The 23545-nt window shown below is 36.1% G+C and overlaps 1 protein-coding gene across 5 annotated transcripts in view; it reads right to left on the bottom strand.

Annotated features, from left to right (window-relative positions):
• THSD7B (thrombospondin type 1 domain containing 7B) overlaps positions 1 to 23545 on the bottom strand; it is a 906384-nt gene that overhangs the window by 5621 nt on the left and 877218 nt on the right. For 4 of the 5 annotated variants that reach the window (XM_054478924.1, XM_063647428.1, XM_063647427.1 and 1 more), the window contains 6 exons: positions 16543 to 16702; positions 15230 to 15403; positions 15039 to 15134; positions 12372 to 12454; positions 8510 to 8702; positions 4225 to 4312 (listed from right to left, as the gene is read on the bottom strand). In XM_054478924.1, coding sequence (XP_054334899.1) covers positions 4225 to 4312; positions 8510 to 8702; positions 12372 to 12454; positions 15039 to 15134; positions 15230 to 15403; positions 16543 to 16702 — 794 coding nt within the window. The remainder of the gene's footprint in view (positions 1 to 4224; positions 4313 to 8509; positions 8703 to 12371; positions 12455 to 15038; positions 15135 to 15229; positions 15404 to 16542; positions 16703 to 23545) is intronic. The other variant, XM_063647426.1, reaches the window with a different exon arrangement.

Here is a 23545-nt window from a genome sequence, read left to right as displayed (position 1 = left end):
AATCACGGGCAATAAATTAGTTTTTACTAATACATTTTACTTATTTGCTCAGTAAATCTTTATCAAATTCATGCTTTAAAACAATCCATAAAGCATAGTCATTACCTCTCCCCACCCAAACTCTCTGGAGTTTGATAGAGTAGGAAGATGTTTACATAAATAACTACAATATTATCACGGGGTAACTACCATGACAAAAGAGACATGAACAAGTTATTCCAGACTGTTTAAAAAGGAAAATGTTGGTATTTGAGTTTTACAGGGATTAATGAACAGGTAGAGTACCAATAGCTAGCAATGGGAAACAAAGAGTAAGCCACAGAAGCAGAAACTTCCTTGGAAAATTAGAGGGGCAGTACCCTAAGTGCCTGGTTAGGCTTTGTTTCCCCACCTAAATCTCATCTTGAATTGTAATCCCTATTAAACCCTATAATCCCCACATGTCAAGAGAGAAACTAGGTGGAGGTAACTGAATCATGGCTTCCCCCATGCTGTTCTCATGATAGTGAGTGAGTTCTCAAAAGACGTGATGGTTTTATAAGGGGCTCTTTCCCCTAGTCTCAGCACTCAATCCATTCTGCTGCTCTGTGAAGAAGGTGCCTGTTTCTCCTTTGCCTTCGGCCATGATTGTAAGTTTCCTGAGGCCTCCCCAGCCGTACAGAACTGTGAGTCAATTAAATCTCTTTCCTTTATAAATTACCCAGTCTTGGCTATTTCCTTATAGTAGTATGACAATGGATTAATATAGTGCCCTAATGTGAAATTATTCCTCCTAAAAATTATCTTTCAGAAAAAGGCAATAGTCTTATATTCAATGACTATAAAATCTTTTATATAATGAGGGGCTACATTTGTTATACCAAAAGCTTTTTTTTTTTTTTTAAAAAAAAGCAAATCATAAATATACACACAAGACAAATAAAATGGCCATCTCCCTAATATATGCAGATAGGTATTTGGATGTTAGGATAAAACTTCTGAAACAGCAGCACAAAGAGATCCAAAGAAGTACTGTATCTCAAACAACTTGGGTGGAAATGAATATACTAAACCTGATACTGAAGTGAACTGCGGAAAGAAAGACTAAAGCAGTGATAAGAGTGACTTATCTGAAAGGTAGATGTAGACCTTGAATAAAATTCTGTTATGAATATGAAATTAGAAAAGATGAGCATTTTTTTTTGTTTTTTTTGAGGTGGAGTCTCACTCTGTCGCCCAGGCTGGAGTGCAGTGGCGCGATCTCGGCTCACTGCAACCTCCGCCTCCCGGGTTCACGCCATTCTCCTGCCTCAGCCTCCGGAGTAGCTGGGACTGCAGGCACCTGCTACCACGCCCGGCTAATTTTTTGTATTTTTAGTAGAGACGGGGTTTCACCATGTTAGCCAGGATGGTCTCGATCTCCTGACCTCGTGATCCGCCCACCTTGGACTCCCAAAGAGCTGGGATTACAGGTGTGAGCTACCACGCCTGGCCGAAGACGAGCATTTTATATAATGAAATACTGTATTTATATATGATATAAGATAATAAATGGAACTATAATTTAGCACATTGATTAAATATTAGCATAGACAATTTACTGTCTTATCGAAATCAAAGTTTATTTAAAAAGTCAATTTTTTTCTTTTTTAAAAAATTTTCCTTGTTAGAAAATGAAGACTTAAATGTGTTTGGACCTATACAACACACCAGCCTGTACAGGGTATAGGGAATTAGTAGCAGATAAATTTGAAAGAGTTTTTTGGGCTCCAGTTGTGGAAGACTTTAGTCAACTGGTGAGGCAGCCAAAACATGACTTTAGTTTTGCTGTCAGTGGGAAGCCAGAGCTCATGTATGAGTAGTAAAGGGCTGATCGCTGGAGCTAAGCTTCAGAAAGACGAATCTGGCTGTAGACCGCAGATGGGAGCCGGTCCAAATATGAACGCTACTTCCACAGGGACATTATTAAAGGCAGATATTGGGGATGAGAAAAATGGCTATGAGACACAATGTGCATAAATATTTATGTAATTTGGCTACTGAAAAGTAAAGAGAAATTTCATAGGTATTTTATACTTAAAAATTCACCAAAAAGCAATATATCCATGTAGCAAAATTGCATTTGTATCCCATGAATATATATATATAAATTCTCTAGAAAGTGGTTTGTTAACAGAATTCAATGATGTACCTAATTAATTCCCAGAGCCTAGAGTCATGCAGAAAGGGGCCTTAATAAATATTTGTTGTCAAAGGAATAGATTATGGTTAACACATTTTTAGGTTGAAGGGAATGGAGAAAAATAAAAAGGAAAAATGTATGTGTTACTACACGTAAATTTTTAATCTTTTAAATATTTAAGGGAAATGGGAACTATAGAATCTGGATTTGGGGATATGGCTACTAACAGCTAGAATTCATCTAAGCTTTTTTAGACCGATAGACTATCTAATTACCTTACACTGGGTTGGCCTACTGATTGCTTTGAAAGCAGTTTCCTATTGGCCAAACCTTCATGTCCTTTGCTGCAATTTAAGAAATTTCCTCCTTGTTTTAATCTTTTCTGGTGGTGAATGCTTCCTATTCCTTTAAACCTCATACAAAGCTTTCACATTCACATTTGTTCATTAAAAGTAGATCTAGGCAATACTAGCCAAACATCAATTTGAATAAAGAGAATCAGTTAAAAAAAAAATTGATTCCAGGATGAATGACCAATTGAAGATGTTACTTTTCACTACAACAACAGAGAAATGTTAGTTGGATAGAAATCTAATTTCTAGGGATTCAATTTCTATCACTATAGGTGGCAGAAAGAATTAAAGTCATCTTATTTTCTTCATCAACTTTCACTGACCAAGAGCAAAAATTTAAAAACCTGTGTAGCCTTGGAAACAGAACTTGAGGTTAATAGACAACGGCTGAATTTGAATCAAGATTAAAACTTGGGTAAAAATTCTCAGGAAAATAGTCTCTGAGACAGATGATGAATATAAATATATTTATTAGGAGAAAAAATTGAAGTAACACTTTGATCTCATTAAAATCCATTGAAACTTCTGCTCAGAGAGCTGATATAATATTCTTAGCACACTTGAAAACACTAAAATCTACAGTTGACCCTTGAACAACACAGGTTTGAACTGCATCAACTTATATGCGGATTTTCTTCCACCTCTGCCACCCCTGAGACAATAAGGCAAACAACCCTTTCTTCCTCCTCCTCCTCAGCCTAGTCAGTATGAAGATGGTGAGGATGAAGACCTTCATGATAATGCATAACTACTTAGTGAATAGTAAATATATTTTATATTCCTTATGATTTTCTTAATTACATTTTCTTTTCTCTAGCTTACTTTATTGTAAGAATATACTATATAATTCATATACAAAATATGCGTTATTTGACTATGTTATTGGTAAGGCTTCTGGTCAAAAGTGGGCCATTAGTAGTCAGGTTTTGGGGGAGTCATAAATTATACTTGAATTTTCGACTGTGTGGGGAGTAGGCACCCCAGTCCTCCTCACATTGTTCAAGAGTCAACTGCATTTACTTCTGTCTGATTTCAAGAGCAGTTGATAAACTAGTTATTATTTTTTGAGATTAATAAATTCCCAGAACTAGTCACTTTACAAAATGGTTTTTTTTTTTGGAAATGACCATCAGTTAAATTTTGTCTCATAGCTGGTCAATATAGAAAAACAACTTGCTCTACTATTTAAAATGTGCTTACAGGTTCTTTCAACCAACTGGTCAGTTTAACCTAACCATTCAAAATTTAAGAACAGAATTTAAGAACTAAAATAATCCATAGTAATTTTCTTATCCATGACCACAGATTAGAATTACCTGAGAAGCTTTCAAACACCCAGATGACCTGGCCACACCTAAGACTAATTAAATCAGAATCTCTGGGGAGTGGGATCAAGCCTGATTCCCTAGGAGACATCAATGTATTGTCAAAGCTGAAAACTACTCATCGAAATCAAAACACGCAAATGGAAAAGTTCTGACCGGTGATTTTCATATTATTCAAATACCAAATTTAAAAAATGTTATCTCAAATAAGAACAAAAAAAATAATGATTCCTCATTTCAACTATTCAGCCATTCTACTGTTAAAGATTATTTTTGGACTGAAGAATCCTGTTATAATGGGCAATGATCCTGAGATACTTTTTTTAAGTATAACATGAAATCCATAAAAATATGGAATATAAACTTTTTACTAATTAGTACTTACCAAACAAGGTAGGAAGTAAATATTAGGAAAATCATGATAAGAAAAGCGCCACCTGAAACGCCATAAACCCAGATTTTTACTCGGCCATCTGTTTAAAATAGAGATAACATAAGAAGCTTAGCATACAGAAGTCTGCAGCATTTGAGAGATAGGGCAACATCAGATCTGACAACCCCAAGCTGACCATTAGTTCTGTACTTGAACAGCAGCACCTTAGCCAACTGTGCACTCAACTGCAGAAGTTAGCAATGTTCTAGCATACTCTGTAAATTGGCAGGTATAATCGGGAATTAAAAAGATTCTCTTAGAACATCATAGGAATATGGGTTTCCTACTAGAAATTATATCTATGAAAAAAACCTTAAATGTTATTACATGGTACCATTTTTAATGAAATTTTACAGATAAACAGTTTGCATTGTTGTTTGATTTTTAGCAAATTAACTCTCAAAAACATTAGGTTGTAACTTCATGGCACCAAAATGTTTATTTTACTGAATGTTTTACTTTTCATCTGAATTCTGAGACACGCATAAGTCATAAGCATAGGTGGAAATACACATAGGTAACAGCTCTCAAATGAAGAAAAAAAAGTGAAAATGTAAAATGTAAGATAGTCAATCAAATTTTTTCATAATACCAAACAAATGGTAATCATTAGTTCATAAAATCCAGTCAATTGTTGGGCTAATTTGAATTTATTTTAAGGTGTTTATAGTCATATGCATATACAAAAATATGGCAAAACATTTGACAAAAAGAACAAAGAAAATTATAGTTAGGAGACAACCTTGCATGGAAAGAAAACTACTATGACCATTTTTAGTGGCTCTACTTCCAAAATGATGCTAGGCAAACAAAAACCACATGACCAAACAAGTTAATCAATTCACCAAATTACTGTGAAATTATGACCATGTGTCTGCAAGTACACATTATTCTGGATCTGATATCTACTACAGTTAACAAAATGAATCAACCATATATTTTAATCTATTATGTTACTTTTATTCTATATAAGATATAAGCTTGAGTATATATACATATATTCATATACAAATATATATATGCTTTTTCTACATGTGATAGAAACTTGAGTTGTTTCTGTCACTCTAATGTCTTTGTGCTCTATTTTATGTGAGCCTATAGCTAACTAAACTTAGAATTGGACTGACAAAGGCAATGTCTCAGCATCCCAAAAGAATTGCATTTATTTCTGGAAGAAACACACACAGAGATTCATTATACTACACGAATGTAATTTACAGGTCCAAAATACACATAACATTATCTTATTTGAAAAGCTTCTATGAGGGGAAAATCAATCAAAATCTATTGTAAACAACACTTGTTTTGAATAAAATCACAATTACTCTCAATTACATTACAACTACCTATTACAGTTTTTGCTTATAGGACACTTTCAAGTCTCAATCAGATTTTAGAATAAGGTTTAATGTAGTAATGGTATTTTTCTATGGTCATAAAACTTTTACCAAAACTTTGATTCTAATCTCTTTGAAACACTAATGATGAAATGGCCTAATCTGAGTTTTTACATTGGTCAAAAAAAAAGGCTTTCCTGAGTGAGAACGCTCCTTATAGCTTATAATCCATAATACCTTATGGATTGGTGCATTGGGAGGATCCAGTGCTTTTAAATACTCAGTTTAGAGGTATGTGGTGGTACAAAACCTTTAAGCCATGTTACTTAAAAAAAGCATTAATGTATTCTATAAGGACATAAAAAAAGACAGGCTAAAACCTCTATTAAAAAAGATAATAGTGAAAAATAAGTCTTCCCATCACCCTCTCAATTCCCTACCCAGTAGCTATTACTGTTATCAGTTTCCTCGTGAATCTTTCCAGTTTTTCTCTGTATATGCAAGCACCTGAGCACACACATACCAATTCATACACTTCTTAAAAAGACACAAATGGTGCATATCATTCACTTTGATTTGTATTTTTTCTTTAACTAAACAATATAGGTTGGAAATATTTTCATATTAGTTCATAAAAGAAGGTCTACCTCTTCTTAGTATCCCTGTGATACACCATGACACAGTTATATCATATTTTGGTTTTCCCATTATTCTATTTGTGGGCATTTATATTGTTTTCATTCATTTGCTATAATAAGCAATCATGTAATTGATATAATTTACAGACTTCTTTTAGTATATGTGCATATAACTGCATGATGAGTTCCTTAGAGGAACATTTTAGGTCAAAATATATGACAGGTAAATAAATATATTAGTATGACCTAACTGTCCTCCTGACAGGTTGCTCTAATTTACACCCTCACCATGAAAACCTAATGAAAGTTGTAAACTCTCCCAAGACCAAATATATATTTTATATGTACTTATCTATATATATATATACAAATATAAACACACACACATGCAATTTATATCCCAATATACATATATGTGTGAATACATAAACTTTTGTGTATCTAGACACACATAGACACAGACACATATACTCACACATATGATATTGCTGTTTTAGTTAGATCTCCAAATTCCATCCATGGATAAAAGGTTAAGGGCTTACTTGTGGATTTGAAGACGCATTTCCCTGGGACCTCAACTTAATTCTGTGTCAGAAATAGGGTCCACAGGCAATGGGTGAACATGGCTATATTTAATATCATGCTTCCTTCAAATTTAAATCTACTTCTAATTTAGCATTAAAGCTAATGAGATGTTTTTAAACACCTTTGGCATTCCCAGACACATAGGGGAAGCAACAGTTGACTAAGATATGGTGGTAATTCTTAAAAGTTGATTGAGGGGTATAAATATTGCTTCTCCTGTTAGATCTGTATTTCTTTGGGGCTGAGCTTTGGATTTTGCTTCATTAAACAGGTCACAAGACACTTCTGGTACGGCTAAGGCCTAGGGTTTGGAAGGAAAGTTCCTAGGGTATATTTGCCTGAGTTTTTTCTGTGTCTTCCCTTCCCATGCCCCAGGAGTTATGTTGCTTTGCTTGATCATTTGTAGCATTTTGTTTCCAAAAGAAGTATGTCTGATGGCCACAGAGACTCTGGCTTTCCCCTTCTATCCAATTCACAAAGTAGGAAGCCGGGACAGGGGTTTGTAAAAGCCTAAAAGATCTGCCTTTAAAACCTTCCTCTGTCACTTGCTGGTGGTGTGAAACTGATAAAATTAACCTGCACTGCCATTTTCAGTTTCCTCATCTCTCAAATGGGATGATGATAACATCTCATTAGGTTGCAAGAACATAATGAGACATTTCATGCTGTACAACCAGCCAGCACAGAGCCACAGGGCACACAGAAAGCATCTAATAAATGTCCATTCCTACACTTAGTAAGAGTCGATTACTGAGCCCTACAGGCCTAATACTGCAATATCCATGACAATCCTGCAGGATAAATACCACTAGATTGAGTTTATAGATGAGAAAACTGAGGTCCAGGGAAGTTAAGAAACTACACCTAATCACCTAATCACAAAACAGGTGTGTGTAAGTCATGAGTCCAGTAAGGTCTAACTTTGAAACTGATACTCTTTACCTTTTCACCAGTGTTTCTTGAAGCAAATAGGATCTCTGGACATTTCTTATAAGTTCTTGAGGTTCTATTCCAATTTTGTCATTTTAGTTACATATACAAATTCAGTTATAAGAGTAGATCATTTTTCAGAGATAATTTAGGATTGAAAGATATTTTCAGGCTGGGCGCAGTGGCTCATGCCTGTAATCCCAGCACTTTGGGAGGCCAAGGCGGGCAGGTCACTTGAGGTCAGGAGTTCAAGACCAGCCTGGCCAATATGGCGAAACTCGTCTCTACTAAAAATACAAAAAAATTAGTCAGGCGTGGTGGCAGGCACCTGTAATCCCAGCTACTCTGGAGGCTATGGCAGGAGAATCGCTTGAACCTGGGAGGTGGAGGTTGCAGTAAGCCGAGATCACACCACTGGACTGCAGCCTGGGCGACAGAGTGAAACTCTCTCCCCGACCCAAGAAAAAAGAAAGATTTTTCAAAGAATATTATTTTTGTTCCTTAACCTACTGTCTCTTAGACTGAGGTTGAGAGACTTACGTTTAACCGTTCATGAAAACACTGTACACTTAAAGGGACTCATGCATCACACAATATTCAAATCTGAGAAACCCTGAATTATGCCATACTGCCTCTTTCTTCTCTCCTCTTTTCCTCCTTCCCTCCATTCTTTCCATCATGAGAAGTGGTCAAAATATAGACCTCCTGTGAGAAAATTTTCATTTCTTACTCACAACAGAGACTCACCTGGATCAAGTGGTTGAAGAGACCATCCTTTAAAAATATCATGTATTTTTGAATTCACAGGTCTGTTTTTCCCAGAAAGGTTTTTCACATCAGCTTTTTTATCCTCTGAGCCTGGTACTTTCATGCAGTAATCCAGGAAACCATTTGATCTCATTATCTCTGTATAGCCCTTCTCACAACCACAGACTCCACCCTACAGCATAAAGAATATTTTTATGGTTACACAGTGAGTTGAACAGGTGAATAAATAAAAATATAATGTTAAAATCACTTAATATTTGCACTATACATCATGGCAATTTAGGGTTTGGGGCAACTGACTTACCAATGACATGAAAATCAAATACATAGTTCATCTTTTTAAATTCCAAAGTCAGCTTAAATCAAATGTTAGGTTTTTCAAATGTGTTTACAATTCTAACACCTGCCAAATATTAAACCATAGTTCTTTGTGAATAAAGTTAATTAACTATGTCTTTTCCTCTCTCTTTTTGTCTTTTTTTTTTTTTTTTTTTTTTTTTTTAGATGGAGTTTCACTCTGTTGCTGAGGCTGGAGTGCAATGGTGCAATCTCAGTTCTTTGCAATCTCTGCCTCCCGGGTTCAAGCACTTCTGTCTCAGCCTTCTGAGTAGCTAGGATTACAGGCACTCGCCATCACACTTGGCTAATTTTGTCTTTTTTTTGTTCTTTTAATAGAGACAGGGTTTCACCATGTTGGCCAGGCTGGTCTTGAACTCCTGACCTCAGGTAATCTTCCCGCCTCGGCTTCTCAAAGTGCTGGGATTACAGGTGTGAGCCACCATGTCCGACCATCTTTTCCTCTCTTATGGAGATGTTTATGGCATTTAATCAAATTATCTTCAACTCTTATCTCCATTTGTTTCAGATCCTTGCCTACTTGCTCCAACCCACCCTTCTTACTGAGAAGCAAAGCAACAGGGATTATGTACATATCTTCTTTGAATTAAGTGCTCTTGTTATCACAGCTGCGAAATTCCTCCATCACCTTTTACCATTGACCACTAAATGTTAGAGTAGGTAGCTAAAAAGACATAAGCAGGGCAGGAGAAGGGTTCCCCACCAGGAATGTCAGGCAACCATCAGGTGATGGTTAGGCAGCTGTTAAACTGTCTCTCTAAAATAATAATTGTTTGCAGCCAGCACTAGGGAAAGGCAGTCTCCCAAAAGTTAGAAAATACCTGGCCAGGTGTGGTGGCTCACGCCTGTAAGCCCAGCACTTTGGGAGGCCAGGGCGGGTGGATCACAAGGTCAGGAGATCGAGACCATCCTGGCTAATATGGTGAAACCTGTCTCTACTAAAAAATACAAAAAAAAAAAAAAAAATTAGCCAGACGTCATGGCGGGCGTCTGTAGTCCTAGCTACTCAGGAGGCTGAGGCAGGAGAATGGCGTGAACCCAGGAGGCAGTGGTTGCAGTGAGCCGAGATCATGCCACTGCACTCCAGCCTGGGTGGACTGAGCAAGACTCCATCTCAACAAAAAAAAAAAAAAAGAAAAAAAGAAAAAAGAAAACACCTGAAGCTGGTGATCAGCAGCTTCCCGATAAAATCTCAGGAGTTGGGCAAACAGGCTCAACCATGCTCACTAAGAGGCAAAACGGAGGAGTTTAACTGGTATATGACCTTCTTCTAGGAACACACAACTTGTAAGGGAAAAATGCCTAAAGTGAGCATGCATACAACTTCAGTAAACACGCTGTGCATGCGGCCCCTCCCAAGTCCTGGCAGGCCACTGTGGATGGCCACTGTGCATGTGGATGGCGTACCCTAAGGGAAGAATCAGGGGAGAGGGGGAGCAACCTCTACCCCTGAAGCATGCCAACACATAAAACCCAAGTCAAAGGTCAGAGAGGGCACTTGGATCTCTCAAGTTGCCCACTTGGCCTTCTTCCAAGTGTACTTTACTTCCTTTCATTCCTGCTCTGAAACTTTGTAATAAACTTTCACTCTTGTTCAAATACTTGCCTCAGTACAAGCATAAGTACATTCTGCCTTATGCCCCTCAGATGAATTCTTTCCTCAGAGGAGGCAAGAGTCAAATTGCTGCAGACCTGTATGGATTCGCTGCTGCTGACATAACCATATCAAACTACGTCTCTGCTCGTAGGCTTACTTCTGAACTCAAGGAGGGTAGTCTTACATGGGAGATAAAAGACTTCACCAAAAACACATGCTCAAGAGAAATATACCTATGGCTATCTGAGTTACTCCTTCCTTGTAATAACTCGAGTGTCACCCCACATCACATCTCCAGTTGGCATTGTGACAATGGGTCTTTTATATTAGTCCGTAAATTTCTGGTCATTTTCAAGTACAATGAATGTCACCAAGAAGCAGATTATTATGAGACATGATGGATGAAGATTCCTATCTGTCTCTGGAAGTGAACTTGAAAATAACTGCTCTTCCTCCAGCAAGTATACAGACAATAGAGAAGAGTGGAAGAGAATAAGCATAAGATTATGAATCTCTATGACTTCGCTCTTATGGCTCCTTACCTAAAGCTATTTATCTAGCATTTTCTGAGCAGATCTTAGCTTCACATAGCTACTCATGCCAATCCTCATCAACCGGTTAACTTTATTTAGGTCATCAATTATTGACTGAACACATGATTTTGAGGAGAAACAGATACTAAAAGTAAACAAGGCACCTTAATCTTCTACAAAAGAAAAAAGTAAGAGCACATTTTATAGTTAACTGCCTATAGTTTAGTTCAGGTTGCATTCATATAATAATAACACATAAATATGACATTTTCAGTTGGTTTTAATTGAAAGTATCACAAAATGATATCTTCATATCACAGTGGAGATATCTAAGAAAATTTGTATATGCTCAGCTATTAAAGCCATATTCTCAAGATGCATGTCTATTTTTAGCATGAGACAAAACTTGTAACCAGTCAGTCATATGTTCAAGAGTTCAAGGAAAAAAGTATTTTCTGTTTAATTAAAGAGGACATCCAGAGAGTTGGTGAAAAGCTACAATTTCTACTTTTCAAACATCATTAACCCAAATGGAGTTGTTCCTGAACTTCTCCTCTTTTCCTTCTATTCCCCTCTGCAAGCTGACCCACTGTCTTTTCTGTGGTAAAGAATTAACCCATCTTGATTTGTAAGGCCAATAATAGGACTGAGTACTTGAATTATTTTTAATCAAATCACTTTTAGAATAAGCATACTATAAGAAAAAGCTTGTTTCTTTAAAAAATGTAGTATAGTTTTTAAAAATTATAATGCACTGCACACCATGAGTGCCATTGATTAGAATACACTACATGTTTTACATTAATTCCTGAGTTGTGGTCGATGGGAGTTATAGGAGAAAAAGCACAAATAAATTTCTGCTTTGAAAAAAAAAAATACACGTATAACCGCCACCCCATACACATATTTTTTCAACCATAGTCACATATTCAGTTTATTTAAAATAAACTAAAAATGTATACTCACTCAACAGTAATCATAGTGTAATACAATTTGCATAATAACTTTAGCAAATATGAACATTTATAGTATCTTTCAAAATAGTTGAGGTGTATAAAAGGTTAAGAAGAGAAGACATAAGTCAACTGAGAATACTTACTGGTAAATAGAGCTAACATAAATTAGGTATTTGAAAGATAGATTTGGCTAAAGACAGATTTATAGAAAAAGACTGTTAATACATGGTCCTGACAAGAAATTCTTTATAACTGGGATTACTCCTGCAAATGCCTCTAGATGGTATCATGGGCACGTGGAACTGCTGCTTGGGCTGCAGCAGGCAGGAGAACATCTGACTGCATATGTAAAACACAGCAATTAATGCACTTATAGAAGACTCCAGCACATGACTCACCTGTGTACAGTAGGAGAAAGGTTTTCTGCAGGCTGGAATGCATTGCCGAATGGCAGCAGGACGGGCCTGAGGGGAGCAGCCTCCTACAAAGGAAATTCCACCATCATTTGCATATTTCTCTATGATAATTATTTCTAATTTTTTGGTATTTTTTTTAACCTGTGCCACTGGCCTCTTTGCAACAGTATTATTATTTTTGAAAAATCTATTTGCCAACATTGTGGTCCAAGCCTATTTTATTGATTACTCTAAAATGAATTGAGATGGGAGGCTCTTCTAACAGAGGCTATTTGCAGTAGAGTTTTTATACTTGTTTATTGGCGATGTGATTCTATCATACAGCTATGCTTGAGCGCAAAGTCTATGAGAGCCAGAATCTGTAGAAGAATTGATAAAATCTAAATTTAAACTCAGGAGCAGAAAACATATCTGCTGGGATACTCCTTCTACATATCTACTGCTTCAGCTCCTGAGCACCCAGGTAGGCACTAGGCCGATTTCAACAACCCAGGAAATGCTAAAAGAATGCCATGAATGAATTAATGGGACCATGGTATCAAACACGTTGGTAGTATTTTTAAATGTAAATCAACTGGAATACATGCACACAGAGTCACATATAAACACATTCTTAAGAGCAAGCACCATAGCTCTAGGAGAGACAATCAAACATCTGACACAGTACTTGTTCCTGCTCCGTACATATTTTTGAATTAATGGATGAGACAATGTATGTCTCTGTAACTGGAAAATCATTTACATACTAGTCTTACTAGTCAAGATAGTAAAAGAGACATGAGACAACGCCTAGAGACAATTTGACAAAGCACCATTTATATAGTACTGGTTGCATTGAAAGGTCCTAGCGTTTGGATAAGTACAATTGTCAACCCATTATAGTTTATAGTTTTGTAGCTAGCAAAAAGCTCTAGGCCTAAAGCAGAGTAGCGAACAGTCAGACCTACATTGTCCCTGGGAATGAAGCAGCCAAATTCTCACCGTGACTTGAAAAATAACACAAAGAATCCACACGGAAATTTTTAAAAAGCAAAATTCACAGTCCAGAATTAGCATCTAGGTGTGAAATTGGTAATTTGGGTGTTAGTGGCAATAACCACACAGTCCTATTTCTACCAACTGTGTTGGTGCTGGTGGGGGGAGGGTTTCCGCTCTTTCAACCAGGCATCTCCACAGCAGGAGTACCTCAGTGGGAGGAGGGCTCTTAGGAATAGGAAAGAAAATCTTGGAATTTACATAGGTTATAGAACATATTTTTTAATTCTAAGAATTAAATTAAGCTTTAATAATATTTGTCAGATGATACTGGTGACCTGAGCTTCTTTATCAGATGATTACATGTTATACACTGTGCATGAGGAATTCCGTGCAGAGAATTGATAGCAAAGCCCCTACCAGTATGTTAACTCTCAGTGTATTGCAGAGTATGATGCCTTCTGTGTTCCTGACTAGGGAGACTTAGAGTATATTTAGTTTTAACAACTTACAAAAAGGGTAAGTAGCTTAAAGTAAATTATTTTGTGGATAAACTATGAATTAAAAAGAATACCAATAGTGCAAGAGCAAGTAAACAAGAAAAAGGAGGAGCTGACAATACTTCTATTCCTATAGGCATTTCAGCTCTTGCACAAGCTCTCTGTAAACCATAGTACTAAGTAAGAATAATGACAATTTAATTTGCTCTGACAAGAAAGCATTTAAAAATCTCAAAAATTGGCCAGGCGCGGTGGCTCACGCCTGTAATCCCAGCACTTTGGGAGGCCGAGGCGTGCAGATCACAAGGTCAAGAGATCGAGACCATCCTGGCCAACATGGTGAAAGCCCATCTCTACTAAATACAAAAATTAGCTGGGTGTGGTGGCGTGTGCCTGCAGTCCCAACTACTCGGGAAGCTGAGACAAGAGAATCACTCAAACCAGGGAGGCGGAGGTTGCAGTGAGCCAAGATGTGTCACTGCACTCCAGCCTGGTGACAGAGTGAGACTCTGTCTCCAACAAAACAAAACAAAACAAAACAAAGAAACCTCAAAAATTATTGAGAAGACCAGTTGCACAACCAAATGGTATCTGTAATCATGAATGAGGGACCTCTTGCTCAGTCTATATTTAGATATTAAGTAATAATCATGACTCACAAAATATTCAAAAACTAAGCATCCAGCACATGAATACAAATACCTGTAATTTACATCATAAAAGCTTTCAGTATCATTAACATACAGAATATTTTAATTTTTAAATTTTGTCTTTATTAACCTCTTTAATTTCAACTTGGGAGTATGTTTTATGTCAGGTGAATACTGCACACACACATGCTAAGATACGTCCTTTGAAACGTTTTATTGAGAAGGGACATGATTTAAATTTTACTAGCATCTGTCTTTTTCAGTCTTTATCTCAGATCATGATATTTAAGGATATTTTATTGCATTTCAGCTTATTTCTTTAAGTTGTTTGATATTTTTATAGGTCTTAAAATTGAATTCTTTCTTTCTAAGATGCAAACGTCTAATGAAAATTTGTAATAAAATTCATCTAAGCTACCTGCCCAAGTCACCCCTTGCTTATAATTTGTAAGCTAATTCTTCTCACAAATAACAACACTCAGGGGTCTTTGTGAAGTGCCCACATGAGTCTTAGGCAGGAATACCTGTGACATTAACGCCATCTGAACGCTGGCACCATACAGTTCGTTCGTTATTGTTCCAAAGACTTGCTTTCCATGTGTAGTGATAACATTTGCCTCCTGTAAGTAAATATGATAATAGCAGTTCTATTACACCTCACTTAGAATAAGCATTGATCAATCAAGGCTAAAGAACTGAAAAGTACTCTTGGTACCTGTACAAGGGCGTGTTTCTAGAACCTGTTCGGGGCAGCTGTCTTGGTTCTCAAAAGACTGAATTATAAATGTCCTTGATCTAGACTGGCGGCCCACAGTCTCAAAGCTTCTTCCATCAATGCAGGTTAATTCACATGTGCTCCACTCTGACCATTCCGTTAAATGGCAGTCTCCTGGACAGTCATGCCGTACAGGGTGGAGAAAACAGCATGAAAAGTGGCACTGGACAACATTTGCATGGGCAGGGCTCACACAGAGATTTGCAGTGATACGTGCAGTTCCTGATACTACACATTCTATATTGATCAATTTTCCAATCAGAATGTACTAAGAATGATGAAGTAATTTATAGTTTAATATTGCTTAACAAGAAAGTGCCAAAAACTAGATTGTTATTACTTTGCTTCAAATTGTAGTAGTCACGTCTAGAAAATATTATGTATCTGCTAGTGTTAATAAAACTTTTAAAAGAGAGATATAAAGATTATGGTAACTCAGTGTTCAAAGATCAGAATAACATCATAAAATGGATGTTCATAGAAACCATATAAAAGAGAATAAGTAGGTCACTGAAATGAACTATCCTTTGGACCAAAGAATGTTTAATTTAATACCCTAAACATCTTTCTCACTCAAGAAATATAATTTATAATTTATATAAATGTATCTTTATATAAATTATATATATTTTTGTAATACATATGTGTGTATACATACATACACATATGTTATATACTGTATTATAAACACATATTGTCACCTTGAACTTATGCCATACAAACTATGTTGTGTTACTAGGATTAAAATAAACTGATACATTTTATGTAACTAATAAAATTTATATAGAACTTCACACTTATATGGAACTTCACATTTACAGAGTGCTTTTATGAACTCATAGCCTTACTGGTTCCCACCATGCCATCACCCAGAATTCAGCCAACATTTTTTGAATGCTGGCCAGTGTGCTAGGTGCTGTTGGATACAGAATTAACATCACAATTTCTAGATGAAGAAATCATTGCTCACAGGGGCTAGACTACATACCCCAAGTGAAACAATGAAGTGATAGAGACATGATTCTAACTTAGCTCTTAAGTTTCCAAATCCAGTGTCTTTTTTTTTTTTTTTTTGCCTACTTTGGCTCCATCAAAGCAGTAGGTATATACCAAAGTGATAACCACAATTAAAAATGAGTTAAAGTTATTTAAAAACTTTAATTTTGATGAGCTAGAGCATTTCTAGGAAAATAGTAGTAAAATAAACAAAAAGATCACCATGGGAGGCACTCCCAATCACTAGCATTGCATACCTGGGCAAGGCACAGAACACAGCTGTTTCAGGATGCTGTCCTGAAAGGGCATTTCTCCACACAGTGCATCCGCGACATGTCCAGCTGCATGAGATATTGAACCATTGTGGACCATGCAGGAAAGGCTGCGGATCTGAACTCCTTCCCCACAGTCTCCACCCTATGAGAGGAAAGGATACTTTCACAATTACCCAAATAATTCACATCTCAAAGTTTTGGCTCTTGCCACCTCTTGCCTAAGAAGACCATAGTTGCATATTTTGGTAGCTTCCTCCTCTTGTGAGCTCTCTCTCAACTGTTGACAATAAAACATCCCTTAGCAACACTGCCAGAGCTGATAGAGAAGCTGCAGTGGGAATGCAAATCATGCCATGGAACCTATGTACTTAGAATATGACAATTCATTTTGGAACTCAGCCAAGATTGACTAAAAAAGAAAACAATACATAATTTGTCTAGATGTATGTGATAAAATGACTTAATCTGTAATCACCAATGAGAACATGTAAAGTTACAGGGCATAAATTTATTTTACCTGTTTTTCTTTTTTATAGAATTCAGTACTTTTTTATATGGATTAGGTTGAGGCTTCTAATAAAACACTGTTTTTCTCTGTTGCCACAAGAATTTGTTTTCACAGCATGCCTTCTCTGCTGAATAATATTCCTTGAAGACATGTCATACCCATCTCACTTAGATATTCTAGGCAATTAGAAAAATTTTGTACAGTGTCTCACAGAAACAGAAGCTTAGAATTGGATGGCTCCTAGTGGTAAACTGGCCCAACGATCTGCCTGATAAAAGATTTCCTACTATAAAATTTTTGGCAGAGAAGACTTCAGCTCCAAAATGTCAGCATAGAAGCAAGCTGGCTTCACCCTTCCTCCAGCCCCCCACAGAAAACCAAAAACAAATATTCAATGCTGAGACTATCGTCAGCCATATCTCAGAGCTCAAACATGAGGATAAGACAGTTCCTGGTGCCACAGAGAAGTGAAAAAACTCAGTAAGTCGTAAGGGAATCAGACTTCCATATCTGCAATATCCCTCCCCCAATCTGCTCAGAACAAAGTGCACAGAAATTTTCCCCTTTACTCATGGTTTCTGTGCTGCGAAATGTGAGGTTGAGGTAGATAACCAGCTTCCCCACCATCTTCAGTATCCTGGCAGGAGGCCTGTCCCTGCCTCAACCCACCGGAAGCATGGGAAGTGCCTGAAGAAAGAAACATCCCTAAGGATATCCAAAGACAAAGAGGGGAGGGATGACTACTATCCCCCAGCTCTGAAAACTCTGTTCTGTAATTCATCCAAAGGAGATACCAAGTCAAAGTGGCGGTTCAGTAGTACCATGCTGTAGGAGGTTGGTTTCACAGATCCCGTAGGCATGAACCCCTACCTAGCCTTCTCACACTATTGGGATATCCCCTTGGGGACCTCCCCTATTCACGATAGGCAGCACACTAATTGCTTACTGAAGCAAAGCAAACCTAGGCTCAAGATGCTATCTAGTGCCGAAAAGAAGGCCAGAACTTAGCAATAGAAAAAAAGAAAGAAAACCAACAGTTAAATTACAAAGAATTACTAAAAAATAATATCCAATAAAAACCAAAACAAGCCATACAGACAAGCCTGGAATTAATAGCTAATTCTTCCACATAAAGACAGAGATGTACATCCATTAAAAAAACAAGGGAAACAGGGAAGCAGGACGACCCCAGATGAATAAAGAAAGGAACACGTGCGTGATCCTAACAACATAGATATGTGAGCTCTCTGAGTGAGAATTCAAAATAACAATTTCTAGAATACTCTATGATCTCCAAGATAACACAGAAAATCTATTCAGAAATTTATCAGAGAAATTAAACAGAGTTTGAAATAATAATTTAAAAAAATAGAAATATTGAAACAACTACATTTGCTGAACTGAAAAATTCATTAGAGGCTCTCAAAAGCGGAATGGATCAAGCAGAGAAAAGAATTAGGGAGATCAAAGACAGGTTATCTGAAAATACACAGTCAGAGGAGAAAAAGAATGAAAGGGAATGAAGACTGCCTACGAGATATAGAAAATTACCCCAAAAGACCAAATCTAGGATTTATTGGTGCTCAAAAGGGAGTTGAGCAAGAGCAAAGTGTAGAAAACATATTCAAATAAAACACAACAGAAAACTTTCAAGAACTTGAGAATGATATAAATATCTAGGTACTGCAAGGCCAGAGAACACCAAACAGATATGACCCAAATAAGACTATCATAAGGTGCATAATAATCAAACTTTCCAAGATGAAGGAGAAAAAGAGGACCTTAAAAACCTTAAGACAGAATAAGCAAACAACATACAAAGGCGCTCCGATTTATCTGGCAACAGATCTTTCAATGGAAATCATACAGGGTAGGAGGGAGTGGGACATTTTCAAAGTTCTGAAAGAAAAAAAATCCACTGCCCAAGCATACTGTATCCAGCAAAGTTATCCTTCAGATACAAAGGCAGGATAAAGTCCTTTACAGACAAACAAAAGCTGAGAGAATTCATCACCAACAGACTTCTCTTATGAGAAATGCTAAAGGGGGTTCTTCAGTTTGAAAGAACAAAACACAAATGTGCAAACAGAAAGCACAGGAAAAATTAAGCACATGGACAAACATGGAATATCCTAATACTGTAATTGTGGTGTGCAATTCACTCATAACTGAATTTGAAGCCCCAAATAAACATCTATCAAAAATAATAACAGCTACAGCAACCTAAGAGATAGGTAATATAAAAATATGTCAATTGAGAAAAATGAAAGTCAAAATGTCAGGGGGGCAAAGTGAAAGTGTAAATTTTTTTGTTTGTTTCTATTATTTTCTTTGTGATCTAAGTGAACTTGCCATCTCTTCAGAATAACTTGTCATACAGGATATTTTTGTAAGCTTCATGGTAACCATAATGCAAAAACTTATAATAGGTTTACCAAAAGTAAAACGCAACAAATTAAAACACACTACCAGAAAAAATAACTTCACCACAAAGGAAGAGGGGAAAAAACTAAAAGAGGAGTTACAAAGCAATTAGAAAACAAGCAACAAAATGGCAGTAGCAAGTTCCTATCAATAACACTGAGTGTAAATAGACTCAATTTTCCATTTAAAAGACATAGAGTGTCTGAATGGATAAAGGAACAAGTCCCAAGTATATACTGTCTACAAGAAACTCACCCTACCTAGAAAGACACATATAGTGAAAGACATTGAAAGTGAAGGAATAAAAAAAGATATTCCATGCAACTGGAAACCAAAAAGAGAAGGAGCAGCTATATTTATATCAGCTAAAATAGTCTACAAATCAGAGACTGTAAAAATAGACAAAGAAGGTCACTATATAATGATAAAGGTGTGAATTCAGCAAGATGATCTAGCAACTGTAATTGTTGATAGACCCAACACTGGACTTCCCAAGTATATAAAGAAAACATTAACAGATTTAAAGGGAGAGAGAGAGAAAGAGAGACCTCAATACAATAATAGTAGAACATTTCAACACTCCACTCTCAGTAATTGACAGGACAGACACATAATCAACAAAGAAACACTAGAGTTAAACTACATTAGACCAAATAGGTCTAACAGATATTTACAGAATATTTCACCCAATTGTTGTAGAATATACATTCTTTTCATCAGCACATAGGACATTCTTCAGAATAAACCATATCTTGGGCCACAAAGCAAGTTTCAACAAATCCAAAAAAGTAGAAATCATATCAAGTGTGTTTTCTGATCACAAGGGAATGCTGCTAGAAATAAATAACAAGAGGAACCTTAAAAACTACACAAATACATGGAAATTAAACAACATACTCCTGAATAACCAACAAATAAATTAAAAAATTAAGAAAATGTAAAAATTTCTTGAAACAATGAAAATGGAGATATAACAAACCAAAATCTATGAGATACAGCAAAAGCAGTATTAAGAGGGAAGTTTACAGCAATAAATGTTCACATTGAAAAAGTAGAAGGAATTCAAATAAACAATTTAATGGTGTACTCCAAGGAACTAGAAATGCAAGAACAAACCAAACCTCAAATTAGTAGAAAGACAAAATCATATACATCAGAGTAGCCATAAGTGAAAGTGGTCTCATCATACAGAAGATCAAACGATCAAATCTTTGTGTTTTTAAAAAAAAAAAAACTGACAAACCTTAGCTAGACTAAGAGAAAAGAAAGAAGACCCAAATAAATAATATCAGAACCCCAAAGGAGACATAAAAACTGAGATCACAGAAATACAAATAATCATTACAGTATATTATGAGCAACCAAATGCCAACAATTTGAAAAAATTAGACTAAATTGATAAATTCCTGGACATATACAACCTATCAAGACTCAACCATGAAGAAATAGAAAATGTCAACAAACGAATAACAAGTAAGAAAACTGAAGCTGTACTTAAAAGTCTGCCATGAAAAAAAAAACCCAGACCCTGATGGCTTCATTAATTAATTCTACCAAACATTTAATGTAGAACTAATACCAATTCTACTCAAATTATTTAAATAAATTTGAAGAGAAAGGAATACTTCATAATTTATTCCATGAAGCCAGCTTTCCCTGATCGAAGACCAGAAAAGGGCATAGCAAAAGTAGAAAACTATAGGCCAGTATTACTGGTGAAAATAAATGTAAAAATCCTGAACAAAATATTAGCAAACCAAATTCAACAATGCATTAAAAAGATCATTCATCATGATCAAGTGGGATTCATTTCAGGAATCCCTGAAGGATCCCTGTAAGGACGGTACACCATATGCAGAAATAATACATAACATTAACGGAAGAAGAAGAAAAACCATATGATCATTTCAATAGATGTTGAAAAGCATTTGATAAAATTCAATATCCCTTTATGATAGAAACTCTTGACAAATTAGATACAGAAGGAAAAAGACCTCAAAATAGTGAAGATTTCATATGACAAACCCACAGCTAACACTGCACTGAATGGAGAAAAATGGAAAGCCTTTGCTCTAAGATCTGGAACAAGACAAGGATGCCTACTTTTACCACTTTTGTTCAACATAATACTGGAAGTCTTAGCCATAGCAATTAGTCAAGAGAAGGAAATAAAGGACATCTAAGTTGGAAAGGAAGATGTCAAATTAGCCTTGTTTGCAGATGATATGATCTTATACTTACAAAAACCTAAAGGCTCTACCAAAAAACTCTTGTAACTGATAAAAGAATTAAGTAAAGTTGCAGGATACAAAATCAACATGCAAAAATCAGTAGCATTTATATACACCAACAGTGAACAACCTGAAAAATAAATCAAGAATGCAATCTCATTTGCAATAGCTATAAAGGATATAAAATACCTGCAAATCAATTTAACCAAAAAAAGTGAAAGATCTAACAAGGAAAAGCATAAAACACTAATGAAAGTAACTGAAGATGATATATGAAAATGGAAAGATATTCTATGCACATGGGTTGGAAGAACTAGTATTATTAAAATGATGATACTTCCCAAAGCAATTTACAGATTTAGTGCAATCCCCATCAAAATACCAAAGACATTCTTCACATACATAGAAAAAAAATCGTAAAATGTATATGGAACTCAAAATATCAATGCAATGGCATAATCAGGGCTCACTACAGCCTCAACCTCTCAGACTCAAGCCATCTTCCTACCTCAGCCCCCCGAGTATCTGGGATGAGAGGCATCCAACACCACACCTGGCTAACTTTTTTTAAATTTTAGTAGAGATGAGGTCTCACTATGTTACCCAAGCTGGTCTCAAACTCCTGAGCACAAGGGATTCTCCCACCTCAGCCTCCCCAAGTGCCGGGATAACAGGCGTGAGCCACTGTGTCCAGCTGGAACTCAAAATATCTTGAATAGCCAAAGCAATCCTGAGCAAAAAGAACAATACTGAAAGCATCACACTACTTGACTTCAAAATATACTACAAACCTGTAGTAGGCAAATAAGCATGGCACTGGCATAAAAACAGACACTTAGACAAATGAAACAAAATAAAAAACTCAGACTTATATGCATGATAAAAACCCCAGATTTATATCCAGATTTATATTCATGCATTTATAGCCAACTCATTTTTGACAAAGGTGCCAAGAACATGCAGTGGGGAAAGGACAGTCTCTTTAATAAATATTACTGGGAAAACTGGATAAGCATATGCAGAAAAATAAAACTAGTCCTCTCTCTCTCAACATACATGAAAATCAAATCAAAATGTATTAAAGTCTTAAACCTAAGAACCAAAATTTGAAACTACTAGAAGAAAAGAACTCTGGGAATATGGTCCAGGATATTGGTCTGGGAAAATATTTTTTTCTTTCATGTAAGATATCAAAGCACAGGCAATCAAAGCAAAAATAGACAAATGGGATTACAACAGCCTAAAAAGCTTCTGCATAGCAAACAATCAACAAAGTGAAGAGACAACCAACAGAATGGCAGAAAATGTTTGCAAACTACCCAGGTGACAAGGACTTAATAACCAGAATAAATAAATAGTTCAAAGAACTCAATAGCAAAAAAAAAAAAACCCAAATAATCCAATTTAAAAATGGGCAAAAGACCTGAGTAGACATTTCTCAAAAGAAGACATGCAAATAGCCAACTGCCATATGAAAAAAAAATGTTCAACATTAGTACTTGTCAGAAAAATGTAAATCAAAAGCATAATGAGATATCATCTTACCCCAGCTAAAATGGCTATTATAAAAAAGACAGGTAATAACAGATGCTGGTGAGGATGTGGACAAAGGAGAACACATGAACACTGTTGGTGGGAATTTAAATAAGTACAGCCATTATGGAAAACTGTATGGAGGTTCCACAAAAAACTAAAAATAGAAGTACCATATACAGAAATTCTACTACTGAATACACACACACACACACACACACACACACACACACACACACACACACACACACATTTATATAGTCAAGAGAAGGGAGAGAGGTCAATAAAT

The sequence above is a fragment of the Pongo pygmaeus genome, chromosome 11, assembly GCF_028885625.2.
Source record: "Pongo pygmaeus isolate AG05252 chromosome 11, NHGRI_mPonPyg2-v2.0_pri, whole genome shotgun sequence".
In the NCBI taxonomy this organism is placed as follows: domain Eukaryota; kingdom Metazoa; phylum Chordata; class Mammalia; order Primates; family Hominidae; genus Pongo; species Pongo pygmaeus.
Note: the sequence above shows the minus strand (reverse complement) of the source record. Positions and strands in the feature narration are given on the sequence as shown.